Below are 17297 nucleotides of genomic sequence, written 5' to 3'. Positions count from 1 at the left end.
GCAGAAAATGTAATAACAATAAGCCTGGGAAATCATGTAATAAGTCTCTGCCAACATTAAATGAATATTTTATCAGCTTCTTGACAGCTTAATCAGACCTGTCTTTAATGGGAGGGAGGAAGTTTTCGTCTCCCCAATCTACCAGAAGTTATATCCTGGATAAATTCGCCCAGGGAAGTGTGTGTGTGTGTGTGTGTGTGTGTGTGTGTGTGTGTGTGTGTGTGTGTGTGTGTGTGTGTGTGAGTTGCCCAACAACCGCTAACCCTTTGTTCTTCCTTTCCATATTTCTGTCCTCTCCAGGTCTACGTAAATAGAAGAGTGTCCAGCAGGGAGGTGACACAGCAAATTCCCATGGAGACAAAGTGGCTTTTTTGACACAAACATCCCAGTGCATTGGGGACCTGCCAGACATTCCTCCCCCTGCTTAATTTTAGTGCTTTAAACATGTCATTTACTGGTATGCTGCCCAGAAAGACCAATACTTCACAGTTAGGGTCCATTGTTTTCCAGGGAGGGATGGTAGGCTCTGGGAACAGGGGGATTACAGCGCAACAAAGCCTCATATTGTATATTTAGGGAAGTATCAATCATTTTCTTTGTGTTGATTTCTCTGCTTAGGTCTCATTGCTGTGACCTGTCTGTAATGGTGTAAAAGTTCCCAAAAACATGACTGTATAGAACACGTACACCATATAAATACATTGTGTGTGTAATCAGGGACTGCCCAGCATTCCCTGTCTGTGGTACTGTGTCTTAGAAGACTCAGTGATTTAGCATGTTATTGCCGGTTTGGCTCAGATCTTAGCTGGAGGGCTGAATTACAGTGGAGCCTGTGGAATGAGCTATTGTATGCTGCCTGTTTACTTTAGGCCAGGATCTGTGTGCATAAATACACAAAGTAAAGCAGGAAGAGACAGGGGAGGGGAGAGTTAGACGGAAGGGAGAGGACAAACGCTCCAAACCTACAGGGGTACCTGTCAAAAATAGAAAATGTAAATAATGAAATGAACTGAGGGGGTTTGGGGTGCAGGGCGGTTGACATGTGGTTGAGAGTTATGGTTGCTAAGTCTGACATGTCAAAGATGCAAAGGAGTGCAACAGTGTGTGAGGTGTTCCAACACAGGGAATGGTGTGTAAGTCTTACTTTTACTTCTGGAGTCTTATTATTATGATTATTCTCACCAACAGGCCTCGTCAGTAACTCTGAAGTGTCAGGTGTTTGCCAGGCGATGTGTTGAAAGCGTTCTGTTCCTCTCATCTAACTACTGACACATCAGGCTGCTGGAAAGGAGTTATCGTGACACACACACACACACACACACACTCCAGCAAATGTTACACTGCATATATTTGACTCTCAGAAAACAGTATAAATTGTTTTGATTTTAATTTTCCACACCACAGTGTTGATTCTTGGTATGGTCGGTTGTAATAGAAGTAGCATGGCTCTAGGTGAGAGGATCAGAGCTTCGTCCCCTCTGTCACTTAAACAGCTTAGATTCTCATTGGTGATAGTCTCAGTTGTGGTTGTTTTATAGCATGTTTTTACAGGGTTTGTATTGTAATTATGTGTGCAACAAATTAAGAAATGACAAAATATCCAAACCAATGTCTTCACAGTTGGAGCGTGATCAATGGAGTGGTTTCATACTCAGAATTTTAGAGACACACAGACTCTTTTGACGTACTTTGAGTATGACCCAGTCACATTATAATTTCATTCATGCGAATGGGCACACACCAGGGTCATTTCTCCTAAAGTGGTAGCACTTTTTCACTTTATGTTTGATCCATCAGGATAAAAGCCGACTATAGTCTGAGCCCCTGTTGCCTTGCTGATTGTCTGAATCATTACTGCCCCCTGGTGCTTAGAGTGTTCATGTACAAGTTGAAAGGCTGCAGGTTTCTGCCATGCAGCTGTTCTTCCAAAAGCTTCATGTTTTATCATTTTGTTTGTAGGCAAATTAGAAAATATTATATTCATACTGAATATCTGTTATATGAGGAGTAACCAGTTTGTCCTGGTTGTTTCATCACTGCATTCAGTCCTTTTCTTCTCTCCACTAGGACAATTCCCAGGACATTATAACTGATGGCAATTACTCTTACATTTTTTTTTTAAATAGCATTGATATTTTATTTCATTTTTCTATTTGTTTGTTTATTTTGTTTTCCATCAATTTTATGTATTGTTAGCACCTAAATAAATATCCTGGTGGGCATCAGCTTCTCTGTGACGTTAAATGTACTTTCACTGCCTAAAAACTGTTAAAATTTAGAAGATGATCTGACCACTTTCTCCTGAATAATTTCAGACTCATGGGTGATCTGTTTCAATGTGACTGCTCATCTCTTTATTGGAAAGCTGCAATAATAATTTAAATTTAACTACTGTCTGTGTAATTTAAAGTTGACACACTCTTGGTATGCTAACTGATGTGTTGGTAAAAACACAAGGCACCTCATATTGTAACATGATCAGTATTAGTAGTAGACTGCTACTGAAATCATTATGTAAAAACAAGTCTTCCTCTCAGTGCAATACAGTCTGCCCTTAAAACCCAGTGACTGGAATTAGTTGAAACCTGTTAAGCTGGTATATGTGTTTTAGTCTCCACTGAAAAAAACAAATAATTGTTTTTCCTTGCATAGAAAGTGGAAGAATATTTTTTTCTCCTCCTGTCCTGTGTCACCCTTTACCCATGTGACCTTGATTGTGTAATCCTGTTTATCATGAACTGTTCTCTGTGTTCTTGTAAATAGGTGTTTGTTAATAAAAGAATGTGCTCTTTTAATCTTTTAATTGTATTGTGTGCCAGTTAGTCAATATTTTCATTTCATCAAAATGAAAAAAAAAACAAAACAAAACAAAGAAAAACAAAAACAGCCTGAAATATTTATTGTAGAAAATAATCAGTGTGACAACACCAGCAACCCGAACTCTTAGATTTTATCAGCACAAAAGGAAAATGGGCACAGAGGAAAACTCAAGGCCACTCATGCTCCACCTGTATATCAGCTTTAGGACATGAAAGCACGAACACTGCCTCTGATGACAGCTCTGCAGATGGGGCAGTGACGCAGGCTGGCAGCACAATCACTGCACACCACAAGATGACCACAGGGGATGAAGACAATGGACACTAGTTTGTCCATGCACACCTTACAGGTCCTCTCCTCCTGCAGCTGCCTTAGCAGTTCTTCGGGACTGGGGTCATTCACTGTTTGACGAACCACATCCAGAAAAGAAAAGACAAAACCGATAAACACACAAGCTCTATAAGCTGACTGCTCTGTCTGATGCCTGATATTTGCACAATGGAGTCTTCCTATATCAACAGTTCAATGGTCTAATTCATTATGAAAAGCATTAGGGGTACGTAAGTGGCTGATTTTTCCTGCTAGTCATGCAGATGTTGACCTCTGACCTTTCTCTCTACCTGGCGCTTGGGTCCTCACACTTCCACCACTGGAGCCCTGCCTCGTCTCAGGTTCTATCATGCACAAGCATTAAACATGAGAGAAAGTCAGACATACTAACAAATACAAAATGGTGATGCTTAAGGTATCAAATGCGAAGTAACTGGTGCGACAGAAAAAAATGTATGTGATGACTGATTTATTACAGCCAGGGAAGGTTTTTGCTAATTGATAGAGATGAATGATTAAGTCCAGTGCCTCCTCTGAGGGGTCATGAGATAAGTAGAGAAGAGCAGAAAGTTTTGCTTCAAAGCCATCTGATCATTTGAGACTTTTCTCTAGCTGTTTTCCTCTCTGGGCCTCAACCTGTCATATCAATTAGGCATTTAGAATGAATCTGGTGTGAAATATAAATCTGTAAATGCTGTTGAGTAGAAAACACTTTTCCTACTGAATTCCAGTGAAGTTGAAGAAGAAATAGCAGAAGAGGAAAACGCCCAGGCAAAGCAGAACCTCAAAACTGCCTCATTTAAACAAAGAACCGCCACTGGACTTTACCTCTGTTCTGTGACCCCCTCTGTCTGTTTTCCTCTTCGGCCTGCAGTACTTCAGTGACCAGGGCAGATACAGAGGTGTAGTGCTGTCCTGTCAAAAGATACTTGGTCTGAACCAGACTCTCCACCAGATTGGCGTCAAAGCCCATCTGAAGCACAGTCTGCACTGCAGGACAAAGCATGGCTGAGGAAGCCCCTAGACCTCCGACCACATCTGGAAAATGACAGGAAGGCTGGGGTGAAAAAGACCTGAGAAGCAGTCTGCTGATCAGCCACATTTACTTTCAATTGAGCGCTGCGTGGCACACAGCGTAGGGGATAAGTGGGGGGAAAAATGACAAATTGTGCAGCTTACCTTTGTCTTCCAATACATTAACATTTCAAAGTACAGATCTCTTCTGCTGAAAATTGATTCTAATTGTGATTCCTTCATTGTATACAATAATAGCCTGCTCATGACTGCCCTGCAACCACAAGCAACAGTAAAATGGTTTCCATGGCACTCCCTAATTACTGTAACCCAAGAGCAAACATTGGCTCAAGTAATTGAACATCCACTTATTTCCTTTTCAGCTTCACCTTTCAAAAGAGTAAGGAACATGCTGTGTGTTTTCAGAGTCTCATTTGAGTTTTTAAGTAGTGCCATTGCAAGGTCTTCTTTTATGCTTCAACCAAGGTGGTATGCTCAAGGTGATGTAAGAGTGATTCAATTAAGAGACAGCTTTCTTTTCTACATTTGCATCACCTGCAGTGCAACTGTTTTCTCAAGCTTTCTCCTTTTTGTGTGAACAAGAAATAGAGGGTGTTGACACCTTGAAGATTTGCATCAAAGCAGGAGACCGCTATCTTCTGCTCTACAAATTTTATTACTGGCTTACCATTTCTGGAGCCGATATCTCTGCCTGTGGATGTCTGTGATCCACCCTGGAAAAGTAAACATGTTCACAATGAAACTTGTGTATGATTTTAATGCAGAAATGGCAATTGTCATGTATTAATGTGGGTTGACACTTATGTCTGCAGTATGACAAATTGAGTTTATCTAGATAAGAGAGATAAATGTTCTCACCACAGTCTCACCCAGATGGAAATGAGTGTCCTGTATGTTGCTGATGTACTCCTGCCCTCTTGACTGGATCAAAAACTCACACCTGAGAAATATTGATATTGTTTTATAAATGGATGATGCCTGAATGCAGAACAGTTTAATTCGCCAATGCCAAATAAATAGATAAATAAATAAATAAAGGCGTATCATGCGTTCAACAGTCTCTGTATGTGCCAGACGCAGTTCCTGCTGTTACCGTGGAAACCACTTGGCATGTTCCTGCCAGGGGTCGTCTCCTGGTTCCCAGTTCCTCAGCCCCCCATCACAGTAGAAACATTTGACATTGTCCCCGTGACCTGATGGGGAGAACAAGATCTTTGTGAGTAGAAGGGCCAATGATACAGAAAGGACCCTTATGATCCATTTCTATTTCTGAATTTACACAAAACATGAACAGAGCTTTACAGGGACTGAATTTCATATTCAAACTATATTTCTAATGTAAACCGACATGTCCCTTTGGCCACTGTAGAGTTACTTTATCTGACTGCATGACTTTGTATTGCTTTTCAGGATATTGTGCGTACATGCGGTTGATTGCCTGAAGCTGCGGAAACCTACTACTTTAGCTCCAGCTTTGTCCAGGTCGTTCTGGCCACAACATCATGACTCAGCAGGACAATTGTACCATTAACTCTCTCACAAAGAGAGGTTGCTCTAGCAGTGACTGGGTCAGTGCTGAATATTTCACTGAAAGGTATTTACGTATACTCAAATGTTGCTCTTCAATATTAAAGAAAGAAGATGTTTACGATATAGATAGATATTAGTTGTTATAGTGAGATAGTGAGCACCTGTGTAGAAAAATCCTGCTCTGGCGAGAACATCTGGCTGAACGGAGGCCTCTGAGGGCCAGTTGTGGAAAGTGGTGAGCCGTGAATCCTCCGCCTCCATCTCTGGGTAGACCGCTTGGCCAGCTGTACCCTGCTCGTCCATAGTCATCCTCTGGAGTTGACTCAATAATTGGCCATCCACAGAATCTGAGGATCCAATTTGGAGAGGAATATTTCCCACAGCTTGACCCAGTATGAATCTGCAAGTGGGGAAATGCCTCCTGTGCTCTGTGGATGGCCTGTCCCCAGGCACCCAACATCTTAATATCCCTCCACAGCAGAAACACTGGACTTTATCACCGGGGCCTAGAAAGAAGAAGCCAGCTTTGGCTAACTCTCCAGATGTGACAGGAGCGTCCACTGGCCAGCTCTGAAAAGTTTGAAGTCTCTGCCCTTCTCCTCGCATCAGAGGCTCCTCAAGAATGCGCAGCATAGTTCTCCTGTCATCCATCATTGTGTGGCATGTAGGGTTTCCTTTCTCTTTCTGTCCTGTGCCAGTCATCCCTTTTGCGGTCCATAGTGCAGCGCGAAATGAAGGTGAGTGCAGCACACCGACTGAAATAATATGATCAGCTGTGGGGGCCTGGACATTGACCTACAGAAGACTGCATTCCAGAAAAGCCACGAAATGCCAGAATGTATGCTCATTGACACTTGAATGAATGACACCCTGAACATGCCATTTTACTCCGCCTCTTAGAGAGAAAGCCCTACTATGTATAAAATGTAATAAGCATCATGTAGCCCAACAACTAACGTAGTTATTAAGGGGAGTGGCACAGAGGTGTTAAATCTTCACAGCAGAATAAAGCTTCACCTGAATAGTCATTTTAGCCTATGATACTGTAGTCCTTTTCCATGAAAGGTTTTCTGGATTTCAACAGATGCTTGTAGACTTATTCTCATATAGACAAAAAAAACTTGACCTTTCAAAGTATACAAAGCTCAAATGTTACTATTTCATTCTGCTTATCCTAATCACGTTGACTCTGACCTTTTTCCTCTTTTGAGTATTTGTGTTTTCAAGGGCCCACAATATTTGTGTGTCACCTGTATTTGATTTAGTAGGATTGACTCAGTAAACACATAATAATAAGGTACTTTCCTTGGAAATATCATTTGTGATACTTAAGAGGGTTAAGAAGAAGTAATCGGATTGAAATAAGCAGCAGGTATCAGAGGAAGCAAAGACAAAGTAAAATTTACTTAAAATCTGAAATGCAAGTAACCTGCTTAAATAACAATATTAGCTTTAAAGGTAATATTATATATTTAAGTAATTTGATTATAATTTTGACCTTTGACAGAGTTCAGGACATTGTTGTAGCATTTTTGCTACCTCCTGGTGGTGAGAGAGAGTCATATCTGCTGTAATTTATTGCAGGCTGGAAACTAAACCTGTTAAATTGTTTATGTGAAATGTGTCTGATGTGCCATTATAAGACAGCTGCACATTGTATGGCACTGAGAAATTCACATTTTGACAGCAAATCCTCACACCAAATAGCCTACATTTCTGTCTCTGTGTCGTTTATATCAGGGTGCCATGTGCCCAAAAGACAAGATGCAGGGTTTTCTGCTGCTACATCAGAGATTTGACCGACGCCCTGAGCCTCTATCTTTATGAAGCTCCAGATCACTGTGAACTCATTGTGCCAAATGTAGTTTTATTTTTTTATTTGTTTTTTATACAACCCAGTAGGTCTCACATGAGCCCTCTGCAGAACTGAACTGTGTCAGATCTTTGAGGCCCAGCAGAAAACCACAGTCGGTCAACTGATGCCCCCCCTCCGGCGGTGTTTACACCCGAGAATACACAAAATATCACCAAGGCGAGTAAATGCAACAGGAAGCTTCTTATCTGAACTTGATCCCCCCCTTTTGTGACTATTTTACTATGTTGCATGATCTAAATCACAGACATTGGCTGTTTGCTTGTTTGTTTTACTGGAGAGGATGCTTCAAACTTTACCACCCCCCCCCCCCAACCCCCCCCCGCGGGGAACGACGTGAACTGCAGCGGCAGCTCAAAGCCCGGATGGAGCAGCCATTGGGGAAGTGTACCGAGCTTTAACATATCCGAGGAGGGCTCTCGTTTCTCTCTCTCTGTGGAATTAAACAATAAAAAAAAGACAGAGTAAAAAGACGACCGAGGATAGAAATATAACCAAGATACGAAAGGTGCAGTCGGCGACACGGTAACATTGACCTGAAAAGCTGCACCGGGACCCGGCTGCTTTCGGACACAGTATCCGAGGCGACAGACTTGAACTGTGGAAGTTGGGATACGTGCCCACAGCGGAAAATATACAGCTGAGCTAGCCACACGCTAAGCGGCACACTTAGCCACAGAGCTAAACTGTAACTGAGCTGTGAATTTGCCTTTTTTTTTCCTTCTCCAAATCACGGGGCTTGAAATCCAGTCACAAGCTCAGGCTCTGTGAGAATCCAGGGACTTGCTTAATGAATTATGTCTGCCACAAGCATTGACCCTCAGGTAGGAAAGGACGATGTTCTCCGCCTGTAGAGAGCTAGCTGCACGTTAACGATTTTCTGGGCTACGGCTATTCCTCGGATGTGCTAGCTCGCTAGCCAGCCGCTAGCGTTGGCCGGTGCATGCAGCTAGCAAGTTAGAAAGAACGTGAAATGGTTACATCTTTTAATGTATACTTTAGAATAACGAGCTGGCACCAACATGTTAGACTTCAATCCACTGTCAAATACATTTTTTTCTGTGAAATTATATGGTTGCACCTCCGACGTAGCAGAAATAACTCCCCTCCTTTGGCTTGAATACGTGAAATCTAACGCTAACGATGCGAGAATTACAGAGGCTGAGGCTAACTTACTCTGCTAATCACAACTTTTTAAGGAAGCATCTCACAAAGAGGCGCATGTGGACTGTCTTGGTTGCTCAAAATGTTTGTAGTCTGCTGTGATAAACTGTATTGCAGGCTGCATAAGAGCCATCGGCATTTGGAAAGCCATTTTAAAGAGGGCTACGTTAGTTAGCAAAGTTGTGGCTGAATTAACGCTAGCTTTAAGGTGCTTGATGAACAAACAATAAGTTGCACCCCGTGTTGTGAAATACCCAAAAGAAATGAGAATAAGAACTGAAACCAACTGCTAACATACGGCACTTCGTCTGCAGTGTAACGTATATGATTGTTTTACGTTTTCTCTCTTCAGGAAGTAGTCTTCCGTCGAGCAACAAATTTTAAGGCTGTTTTCAGTCCTAATCAACGTGTGAAATTTCAGACCGAGTGAAAATAACAATGTCGCCCTTTTTTCCCCTTTTCCATGGTCTGCCCTGGAAGCAGAGATCAAAAGGACAAGCATCCAAAGGTGAGTTGCTGCATCATAGAAAACTTGACTTCAGACTGTTTGTTTGGATATGTGGACTGGGCCTGCTGCCCCTGACTCCACACACAAGCCTTTCATAGCTTTAAAATACAGTGGTAGTGGTAGACTGCACAATAATTTGGATATTCTTGTATAAAATACTGGCTCATGGTATAACTGAGTTACTTCCTTTTGTCATTTAAAACAGGCCATAAGGAAATTACATTTTCTCTTTCAATAACCTTGCCTGCTGTAGCGCGAATACTAAAGGTGCTGAATATAACTTTGTACAAACTGGCAGAGATCTGTGCAGAAACATATTGAAGTAGCACCGTCGCTGTGTTGTTAAAACACCAGATGAATTTAAAAAAACTGTGGGAAAAACAGAGTAATATTCAGTGTGGAGGAATGTGTGTTGAGTTGCTTTGTTCATTGATACAGAGATGCAAAAAAAAAAAAGGACTGAAGGCTCTCCCTGCACAGTAGTACTGCAGTCTCTGGTGTTCTGGCATTTGCACATTTAAGTTGTGGCTATAGTTAATCCAAATCTGTCATCTGAATGTAACACATAAACACACACACATTATTCAAATAAAATATGTACAGTTTCACAAGGATGTAGGTTGTAGTTAACTTGGCTTCAAGTTGAAATTTATTAAGTCACAGTAACAACATAATCCACCTTTCTACCTTCTATCTACATTCAGTGTTCCATTCTTTTTCTGACATTTGGATAAACACACTGCTTTTATCTCGGTCCTCTGCCTGTACATTGGTATTGACTAGTGATTGTCTTGCACATTTAAAGTGGTGCATTTCTTGTTCCCATGTTAGTCAAGCAATCGGTGATAATTCTCAATTCCAACCATTCAAGAATAGTTTGGAGGTGCTCTAATGGTCCTGAGGATACTCTCTTTGCATATGTTTGTTTTTGTTTATGTTATGTTTGATCCCCACAATTTTATTTCACTATAGCTACAGTTAAAAATGAAAATGTCCATTATTACTCTATTAATAAAAAGAATTATTTGGACCGCAAGATGGCCGCAAGATGGCAAAAAATCAGTTTCTTTGACCACAAACTTAGCGTGTTTGGGAGCCCACCACCTAAAATTGTTTAGTTTAAAATACAGAAAAAATATTATATTAGGAAAAAGAAAGGATCAGTTTTGTAACATTTTGTCTTTATAAGTGATTCATGGTTCACTTATTATGAAAATGGTTGCTGTCCATCATTTAACAAATTGATAAAATGAACTATTAACCCATTATTCTCACTCTAAACTGCTGTAAATTGACCGGCCCTAATAGCCTCATTTCTGTGTGGGTAAGCTAACTCCAAAATTTTAAAGCTACCATTAATTCCTACATGTACTTTGTGGTTCATACTCCTAGCATCAGCAAAGATTTGAAGAGGTTCTTCCAGTCTGATCACTAACCTCCGTTGTACTGGATAATTGACTGGTAATTTATTGTTGTCAGGTCATAACTACCTTTAACAGCGGAGACAGAGTTGTTATGGCATTGTAATTGTATTTTTTAATGGTGTCATAGTCATCTTTAATTTACTACAGTTGTTGGAGAAGGAAAAATGACAGGCAGGTCTTGACTCTAGCTGCAGGTGTCACTGGCAGCAGGCCACAGGCTGATATGTTTTCAGAATAGGGCTGTCTCTTGAAACATGGGGCTTTCTTATGGCTCACAGATTTTGATTATTTTTTGAGAAGAGCTCTTGCAATAGGAACAGACAGGCTTAACACTAACATTGTGAAATGATTGCTATAATTTGATGGATCAATATTTCGTAACCTACTACTAATATCAAGCAAATAAAATACGCATGTGTGATTAAATGTGATGTGATTAAAACATTTTAATAGCATTAGACAGTCAGATGTTTTTCTTGTAATCTGTCCCATTAAAAGCAAGACTGTCAGCCTTGCATGTGTTTAAGTTATCATTATTTAATTTTTAATTTTTTTTTTTTTGCAGTGCAAAATGGTTCGCTACATCAGAAGGAGACTGTCCATGACAATGATTTCGAGCAATACCTCCCTAGTCAGTCAACTCAGGTAATACTCAATCTCCAGCATTAAAAAATAAGTAGTAATAAGGAATGAACAAATACAGTATGGCTGAACCAGGACTGTGCATTATAGTAAAATCAATATTACATTATTAGTCAGGATGTTTTGTGCTATTGATGTGTCACTAAAACGTGTATGCAAAACCATTCACAAAATAATTAAACTGCTATTCTGGTTAATATGTATGACTGTTAAGGATTTCAAAAGGAAACGTTATGTTAGAAAACATACTTTTAAATTGAGCAACAGAAATTTGGACTTTGATATTCATTAAATTTAAAATTTCTGTGGTGAATATAAATATTGTTTGTCACATGACCTGAACACCACTGAAAGATTTCAGCGCTAGTGTAGTAAAAAATTAGTTTTAAATCAAATTAAGACGCATACTAATGTTGCTGTTGTGATACTTTGATTCATGCAGAACAGCAGCTACCAGTCCATCACCGACCCCTACCTGTCCAGCTACTACGCTCCCTCCATCGGTTTTCCATACCCTCTTAGTGAGGCGCCTTGGTCTACAGGTGGTGACCCGCCTATTCCATACCTCACCCCTTACGGACCCCTGAGTAATGGAGACCATCACTTCATGCATGACACAGTTTTTGGCCAACCAGGGGGGCTTGGAAGCAGCATTTACCCCCACAGGTTTAACTTTTTCCCTGAAAATCCTGCATTCTCTGCTTGGGGCACAAGTGGCTCCCAGGGCCAGCAGACTCAAAGTTCAGCCTATGGTGGCAGCTACAGCTATCCTCCTAGCTCTCTGGGGGGCACCCTGGTGCCTGATGGTCAGACAGGCTTTCACAGTGACACCCTCAACAAAGCCCCGGGTATGAACAGCCTGGAGCAGGGTATGGTGGGCTTGAAGATCGGAGGGGATGTTACTGGCCAGGGTTCAGGTGTAAAGGCTGTGGGATCTGTGATTGGTGGCCCAGCGGTGGCTGCCACAGGAAATGGAGCCACCCCTATTGGCTTGCCTGCATCCAAACCCACCTCCTGGGCAGCCATTGCCAGCAAGCCTGCCAAATTGCAGCAGCTGAAAGTTAAGGTAAAGCCAGGGATGCCCAATCCAGGGGGAGCTCTGCCGCCTCCACCCATCAAACACAACATGAACATTGGGACCTGGGAAAAGGTCCCAGCACCTAAAGTAGCCACAGCTCCACTGCAGCAGCAGCAGCAGCCTCTTGGCATGCCTCATGCCATGCCACCTCAAGCCCCCATGCAGCAAGGACCCATGCAGCCCCCTCCTCCCCAGTCTTTGGTGCAGCCCCAAATGCAACCTATGGCCTTACAGCCCCAACCCCCCCATCACCAGCACCATCAACCACCACCTCAGCCCTACCAAAACCATACCCAGCCCCAACAACCCCAAAATCGCTGGGTTGCTCCACGTAACCGCAACCAAGGCTATGGTCAGGGTGGGCCTGGCCAAGATGGTAGTGGTGTGATGGGTCTGGTTGGTAGTGGGAATACTACCCACCAACTGTCTGCCAGCCAGGGACCTGGTGGAGAGTCCCACCCAGTGTTGGAGAAGTTGCGTGCCTCTCACAGCTACAATCCCAAGGACTTTGAATGGAACCTGAAGAACGGCCGTGTTTTCATTATTAAGAGCTACTCTGAGGATGACATCCACCGCTCTATCAAGTACTCGATCTGGTGCAGCACAGAGCATGGCAATAAGAGGCTGGACTCAGCTTTCCGGGCCATGAATGGTAAAGGTCCTGTGTACCTGTTGTTCAGTGTGAATGGCAGTGGTCATTTCTGTGGCGTGGCAGAGATGCGTTCACCAGTGGACTATGGCACCAGTGCAGGTGTTTGGGCACAGGACAAGTGGAAAGGCAAATTTGATGTGGACTGGTTGTTCGTTAAGGATGTGCCTAATAGCCAGCTGCGCCACATCCGCCTAGAGAACAATGACAACAAGCCAGTGACCAACTCCCGCGACACCCAGGAGGTTCCTCTGGAGAAGGCCAAGCAGGTGCTCAAGATCATTGCCACCTACAAACACACCACCTCCATCTTTGATGACTTCTCCCATTATGAGAAAAGGCAGGAAGAAGAGGAGGAGGTGCGCAAGGTGGGTATGGTCAGCTCACTGTAAATGAGAATAAGTGTAAGAAAAATTACTTTTCTAAACTCTGTCCTTATACTGGTTTACTATTGGGTTGTACCTCGTTTGTGAAAAACTAATTATTTTTTTTTCTGTTTCCTTTTACTTACTTGCAATTTTACAGACTTTTGAACCTGCTCAGATACAGAACCGCTCTCGGTTGGATCAGGTAACGAACTGTCACGCATTCCCTTGTCTGTGTCTTATATTCCCTCAGCATAAATATATATTTTTTTTTTGTCTGCTTGGCTTCCCTAGATTATTTGTTTATTGTGAGGAGGAACTTAAATATACCTAAATATAACTGGAATTGTTATCAGATATATAGATATACACAGACCCCTGTTCATCAAAATGTTCAGCAGTTTACTGTTGTGCTGTTGTCATGTTTACGTGGCTGATATTCTTTTGTCCTCTTTTTTTCTCCTTCAAACAGGAGCGCCAAAACAGGAATAAACAATAGAGGACATTTATCCTTGGCTTGATCAACAGTTACACTAGGACTTTTGATTTAAGAGACAGAAGAATATGAAAATGCAACCAAGCCCTTCAGTTTTTTTCTATTTAATCCTGGTGAATCTCTGCCAATTGTCAAGACTTGTGCTTTTTTTGCCCCATATACCACCCACTTCTTGTGCAGGGATAACAAGCTAATTTAATGTATTACCTAGCCACCACCACACTCTTTAGTTGTTTTTTTTCCCTTCTTCTTTTCTTTTTTTTTTTTTTTTTTTTTTTTTTTTTTTGTGTGTATTTTTCTTCCCGTTCCATCTTGTACTCTTCTCTCACCAGACTGGTTTCTCTCTCCTGCCCCCACCTCTTCTTTCCAATTGAATCAGGGTTTGACTGCATCATGGAGAAAAAAAATCTGCCACTTTATATTTCAGTACAATCAGGAACGGATGTGTCCTGCCCCTGTTTGTCCATTTGGGGGCAACATTGCCATGCTTTAGAGTTTTAACTGTGCCAACAGGGTTGGAGGATCCCAAAGGCAATGTAGGACGTGGAACTGTGCGATAATAAAACTTCAACGGTTTACCTATTTTTCATTCAGATTGACAAAATCTCTATTTTTTGGCTTACTACTGACAATTTTCATTTCAGAAACTTGTTTTCTGGAGCCTTAATGTTTTTTTGTTTGTTTGTTTTTGTTTTTCTAATTATTGGTGACTTCTCAAAAGAACTGCTCAAACAGTGACACTGCTGGAGAAATCAGGGATAGTGTGAAATCACACAGGACTCGAGTCATTTCAGAGGAGGAATTGCAAAGGCCTCTGGGAAAGAAACAGCGGATGTGTCCTCCACAACCAGAACTCACCATTTAAATCAAAAATTGTACTATTGACATCCTTCATATCCCTCTGCTTGCTTTCTTTTGATGTTTATCTTGAAGGGGTCTTTTGTATGTTTCATCAGGAGATTATACTTGTGTACACAACCCAGTCTGAGAGAACTGATGCATCCACCATTTTAAAGTGTTTTTTAATCAATTAAGAATGAATTGTTGCTTGTGCATTTTTGTTCCACAAAATTGGGGAGGTTGCACATATCTGCCCATTCACCATCATTCTGTCTTAATCCTGTTTTTGTTTTTTGTGTTTTTTTTTTTTTTTTTTGGTTTTTTTTTCTCCCCTTAAATTTGGTTTTGCTATCATGTTGGTCGTAATGCTAAGCTTTAACGTAGGAGCCTATATATTCATGGAGAAAGCCTAAAAATGTATAACCGAAAAATTAATGTAACTGATTTACTATCAAGTAAGAAAAAATATGAATGAAATGTGGTTTCTGTGTGTTTTTTGGTTGTTGCAAAAATAGTTTGTTCTAGACTGAATTGAGTATGATACAGTAATGTACTTTCAGGTATGTTCATGGGGAAAAATGGGTTATTAAAAGAGCAAAGTCACTAATAGATGTGGGCCCTGCATGGCAAGCTACTATATAGTTAAGTCTGCTGGAAATGTTGAAACTATTATTCCTGCAGCTTCTCTGTGAGGTGAGAGTGGTAATGTTGTTTAGTTTAAAGGATGGTGTCCCCCTGTTGTCGTGTCAGTTGTTTTACGGCATTCAAAGCCAGAATGCAGTTTATCTTTTAATGACGGTTTGAGAGCAGCAGAGTCGTTCTTGATCAGTTTGAGTGTGACTTTAGTATTTTGTGTATTTCAAGGTTACCATGTTGCAGAGAGGAATGCTGCTAATAGATTGATCTCATTTTGACATTTTTGTTTTATTTGTGTAAAACTTTAAATTTGATGGAGCTTTATGGTAACCAATCAATTATTCAAATCCCACATCAGGATTTTGTGTTTGAAGTGTTCCAGTTGAAGCAAATACTATTAACACTCTGTCTTGATCCCTGTTGAGATGATTTGGCCTGGACTCAAGAGTTTATTAGACTGTATGTGCTATGTGCTCTATCTTGATTCTGCCAGGACTCTATCCCCTTTTATAATGTTGAGTTGGCAGAAGTACTGCCCTTTCTTGGGGTCACTTTAGTGTGAGTCTGAACCGTATTCTTCAAAACCGTATTTTAAGATGTGTGAAGCTGCATTGTATGTTGCTGTTTTTTTTGTTTGTTTTTTTTTTTGGTTATTGTTTTTTTTTTTTGTTTTTGTTTTTTTTTACCTGGCCAGTGTATCCCCCTGCAATCTAGAGAACAGACCTCTAACAGGATCCTTTCTTCTCCATCTCGTTTCCATTTACCTGCACTAATCAATAGCTAGGTTGATCCAAGCAATACGGTGAACGCCCTTCACATGTTTGCCTTTGCATTCACCGAGATCGCTCTCTCCATCCAGCGTTAGTCAGGGTGAGGTGAGAAGCTAAAGGATGCCACTGATGTTGCAGCCACAGCCGTCTTTGCCTCAGGAAGCATGAGCTGGTTGTGATTGTAGAACAGGGCTTGCGTGCACGTTAATAACAACTGTCAGAAGATATTTGCTGCAATAGACGGATGTCAGGCTAGCCATCAAAGTATATGTATCAACACTACAAAAGGATTGATGAGATGAAATATTAAATAAACATTAATTATCGTATAGGCCACAGTTGTAGTGGGCATAATAACTTGTTCAAAAGAGCTATCTTGGTTTTTCTTTATCGAAGAAATCAAGCCTTAATAAACTGTCCATTCAGAAATTACTTTGTCTTGATCTCATAAATTCTTCAGAAAAAAAAAAAACCCAGACTCCTATAGTGACCTTATTCAAAGATATGAAGCTCTGTAGGGCAGTCTTCAGAGCTAAAATGTCACTGAAGGGGTTTCCAGGATGGAATTTTGTCTGTCGTCTTGTTTCATCATGCTGCTACACTATCTGTAAATACTGTTTTCAAAGAAGGCTGACATTTCCACAGGCTCAAGTTGTCCACGACGGGATTTGAGCGCACAAATGGAGAAGTGCAGCAACTTGGGATAAAAGTGTGTGGTATTTAAAATTATTTATTTTATTTTCTTTTAAGTTTTTGTTTATTTTAATTGACAATATTAGGGAGAAATTGGAACGTGGAAAATTATAGGGCTGTAGCTGTAATTTTAAATCTCTGTACACGTTTCAGGTCATTTTTGATAATCTAGTTCTTCAGACTGAAATGACCTTGACAGGTTTACAATAAAAATATATTTGTTCCAGTTGTCATACTATCGTCTTGCCTTTACTTGACAGGAGCTCTCCGTGGTGCTGATTTCCCGGTCCAGAGTAACTGCAGGCGGGATGTTCGGCTGATCAGCTGAAGACCAATGTTTTTAGGAAAAACAGTAAGTGCAATGATGTGAAATGGAGATATTGTGGTTTAGATGTATATAATGGTTAAACAATTACTTTTTATGTTGGACCTTCAGAGTCTGTT

At 41.1% G+C, this 17297-nt stretch overlaps 3 protein-coding genes across 5 annotated transcripts in view; 2 read left to right on the top strand and 1 right to left on the bottom strand.

Moving 5' to 3' along the window:
- Positions 1-2788, top strand: part of nkain4 (sodium/potassium transporting ATPase interacting 4) — a 42522-nt gene extending 39734 nt beyond the window's left edge. The window contains exon 7 of the mRNA XM_029506263.1: positions 301-2788. Coding sequence (XP_029362123.1) covers positions 301-310 — 10 coding nt within the window. The 3' untranslated portion in view covers positions 311-2788. The remainder of the gene's footprint in view (positions 1-300) is intronic.
- A 233-nt stretch (positions 2789-3021) lies between these two features.
- Positions 3022-6321, bottom strand: birc7 (baculoviral IAP repeat containing 7). The gene is made up of 7 exons (XM_029505466.1): positions 5877-6321; positions 5279-5378; positions 5044-5125; positions 4865-4898; positions 3979-4194; positions 3441-3494; positions 3022-3221 (listed from the first exon to the last, which is right to left on the bottom strand). Exons 1-7 carry the CDS (start codon positions 6319-6321, stop codon positions 3022-3024), a joined length of 1131 nt encoding a protein of 376 aa, XP_029361326.1.
- A 1642-nt stretch (positions 6322-7963) lies between these two features.
- LOC115046773 (YTH domain-containing family protein 1) lies at positions 7964-15996 on the top strand. 3 transcript variants are annotated; one of them, XM_029507368.1, is made up of 6 exons: positions 7964-8412; positions 9236-9260; positions 11250-11329; positions 11769-12494; positions 12570-13421; positions 13891-15996. In XM_029507368.1, exons 1-6 carry the CDS (start codon positions 8386-8388, stop codon positions 13915-13917), a joined length of 1737 nt encoding a protein of 578 aa, XP_029363228.1. In that variant the 5' UTR covers positions 7964-8385; the 3' UTR covers positions 13918-15996. The 3 variants fall into 3 exon arrangements, with proteins under 3 accessions (XP_029363228.1, XP_029363227.1, XP_029363226.1); XM_029507367.1 differs by adding an exon at positions 13579-13623 and having other exon boundaries at positions 11769-13421; XM_029507366.1 differs by adding an exon at positions 13579-13623 and having other exon boundaries at positions 9233-9260; positions 11769-13421.
- The last annotated feature ends 1301 nt before the right edge of the window (positions 15997-17297 follow it).

The sequence above is a fragment of the Echeneis naucrates genome, chromosome 7, assembly GCF_900963305.1.
Source record: "Echeneis naucrates chromosome 7, fEcheNa1.1, whole genome shotgun sequence".
Taxonomy (NCBI): domain Eukaryota; kingdom Metazoa; phylum Chordata; class Actinopteri; order Carangiformes; family Echeneidae; genus Echeneis; species Echeneis naucrates.
The sequence above is the reverse complement of the archived record's forward strand: the minus strand, read 5'-3'. Positions and strand labels throughout refer to the sequence as shown.

Bases quoted from the DNA above. Each gene is read 5' to 3' on its own strand.
- birc7 (XM_029505466.1), bottom strand. From the start codon at position 6,321: ATGCGAGGAGAAGGGCAGAGACTTCAAACTTTTCAGAGCTGGCCAGTG. The intron at 4,195-4,864 runs GCTCCAGAAATG...CTTCCTGTCATT, and splicing joins ATCCACAGGCAGAGATATCG to TTCCAGATGTGGTCGGAGGT. The intron at 3,495-3,978 runs GTAAAGTCCAGT...TGTGCATGATAG, and splicing joins GAGGGGGTCACAGAACAGAG to AACCTGAGACGAGGCAGGGC.
- LOC115046773 (XM_029507366.1), top strand. From the start codon at position 8,386: ATGTCTGCCACAAGCATTGACCCTCAG. The intron at 11,330-11,768 runs GTAATACTCAAT...TGATTCATGCAG, and splicing joins TCCCTAGTCAGTCAACTCAG to AACAGCAGCTACCAGTCCAT. The intron at 13,422-13,578 runs GTGGGTATGGTC...GCAATTTTACAG, and splicing joins AAGAGGAGGAGGTGCGCAAG to ACTTTTGAACCTGCTCAGAT.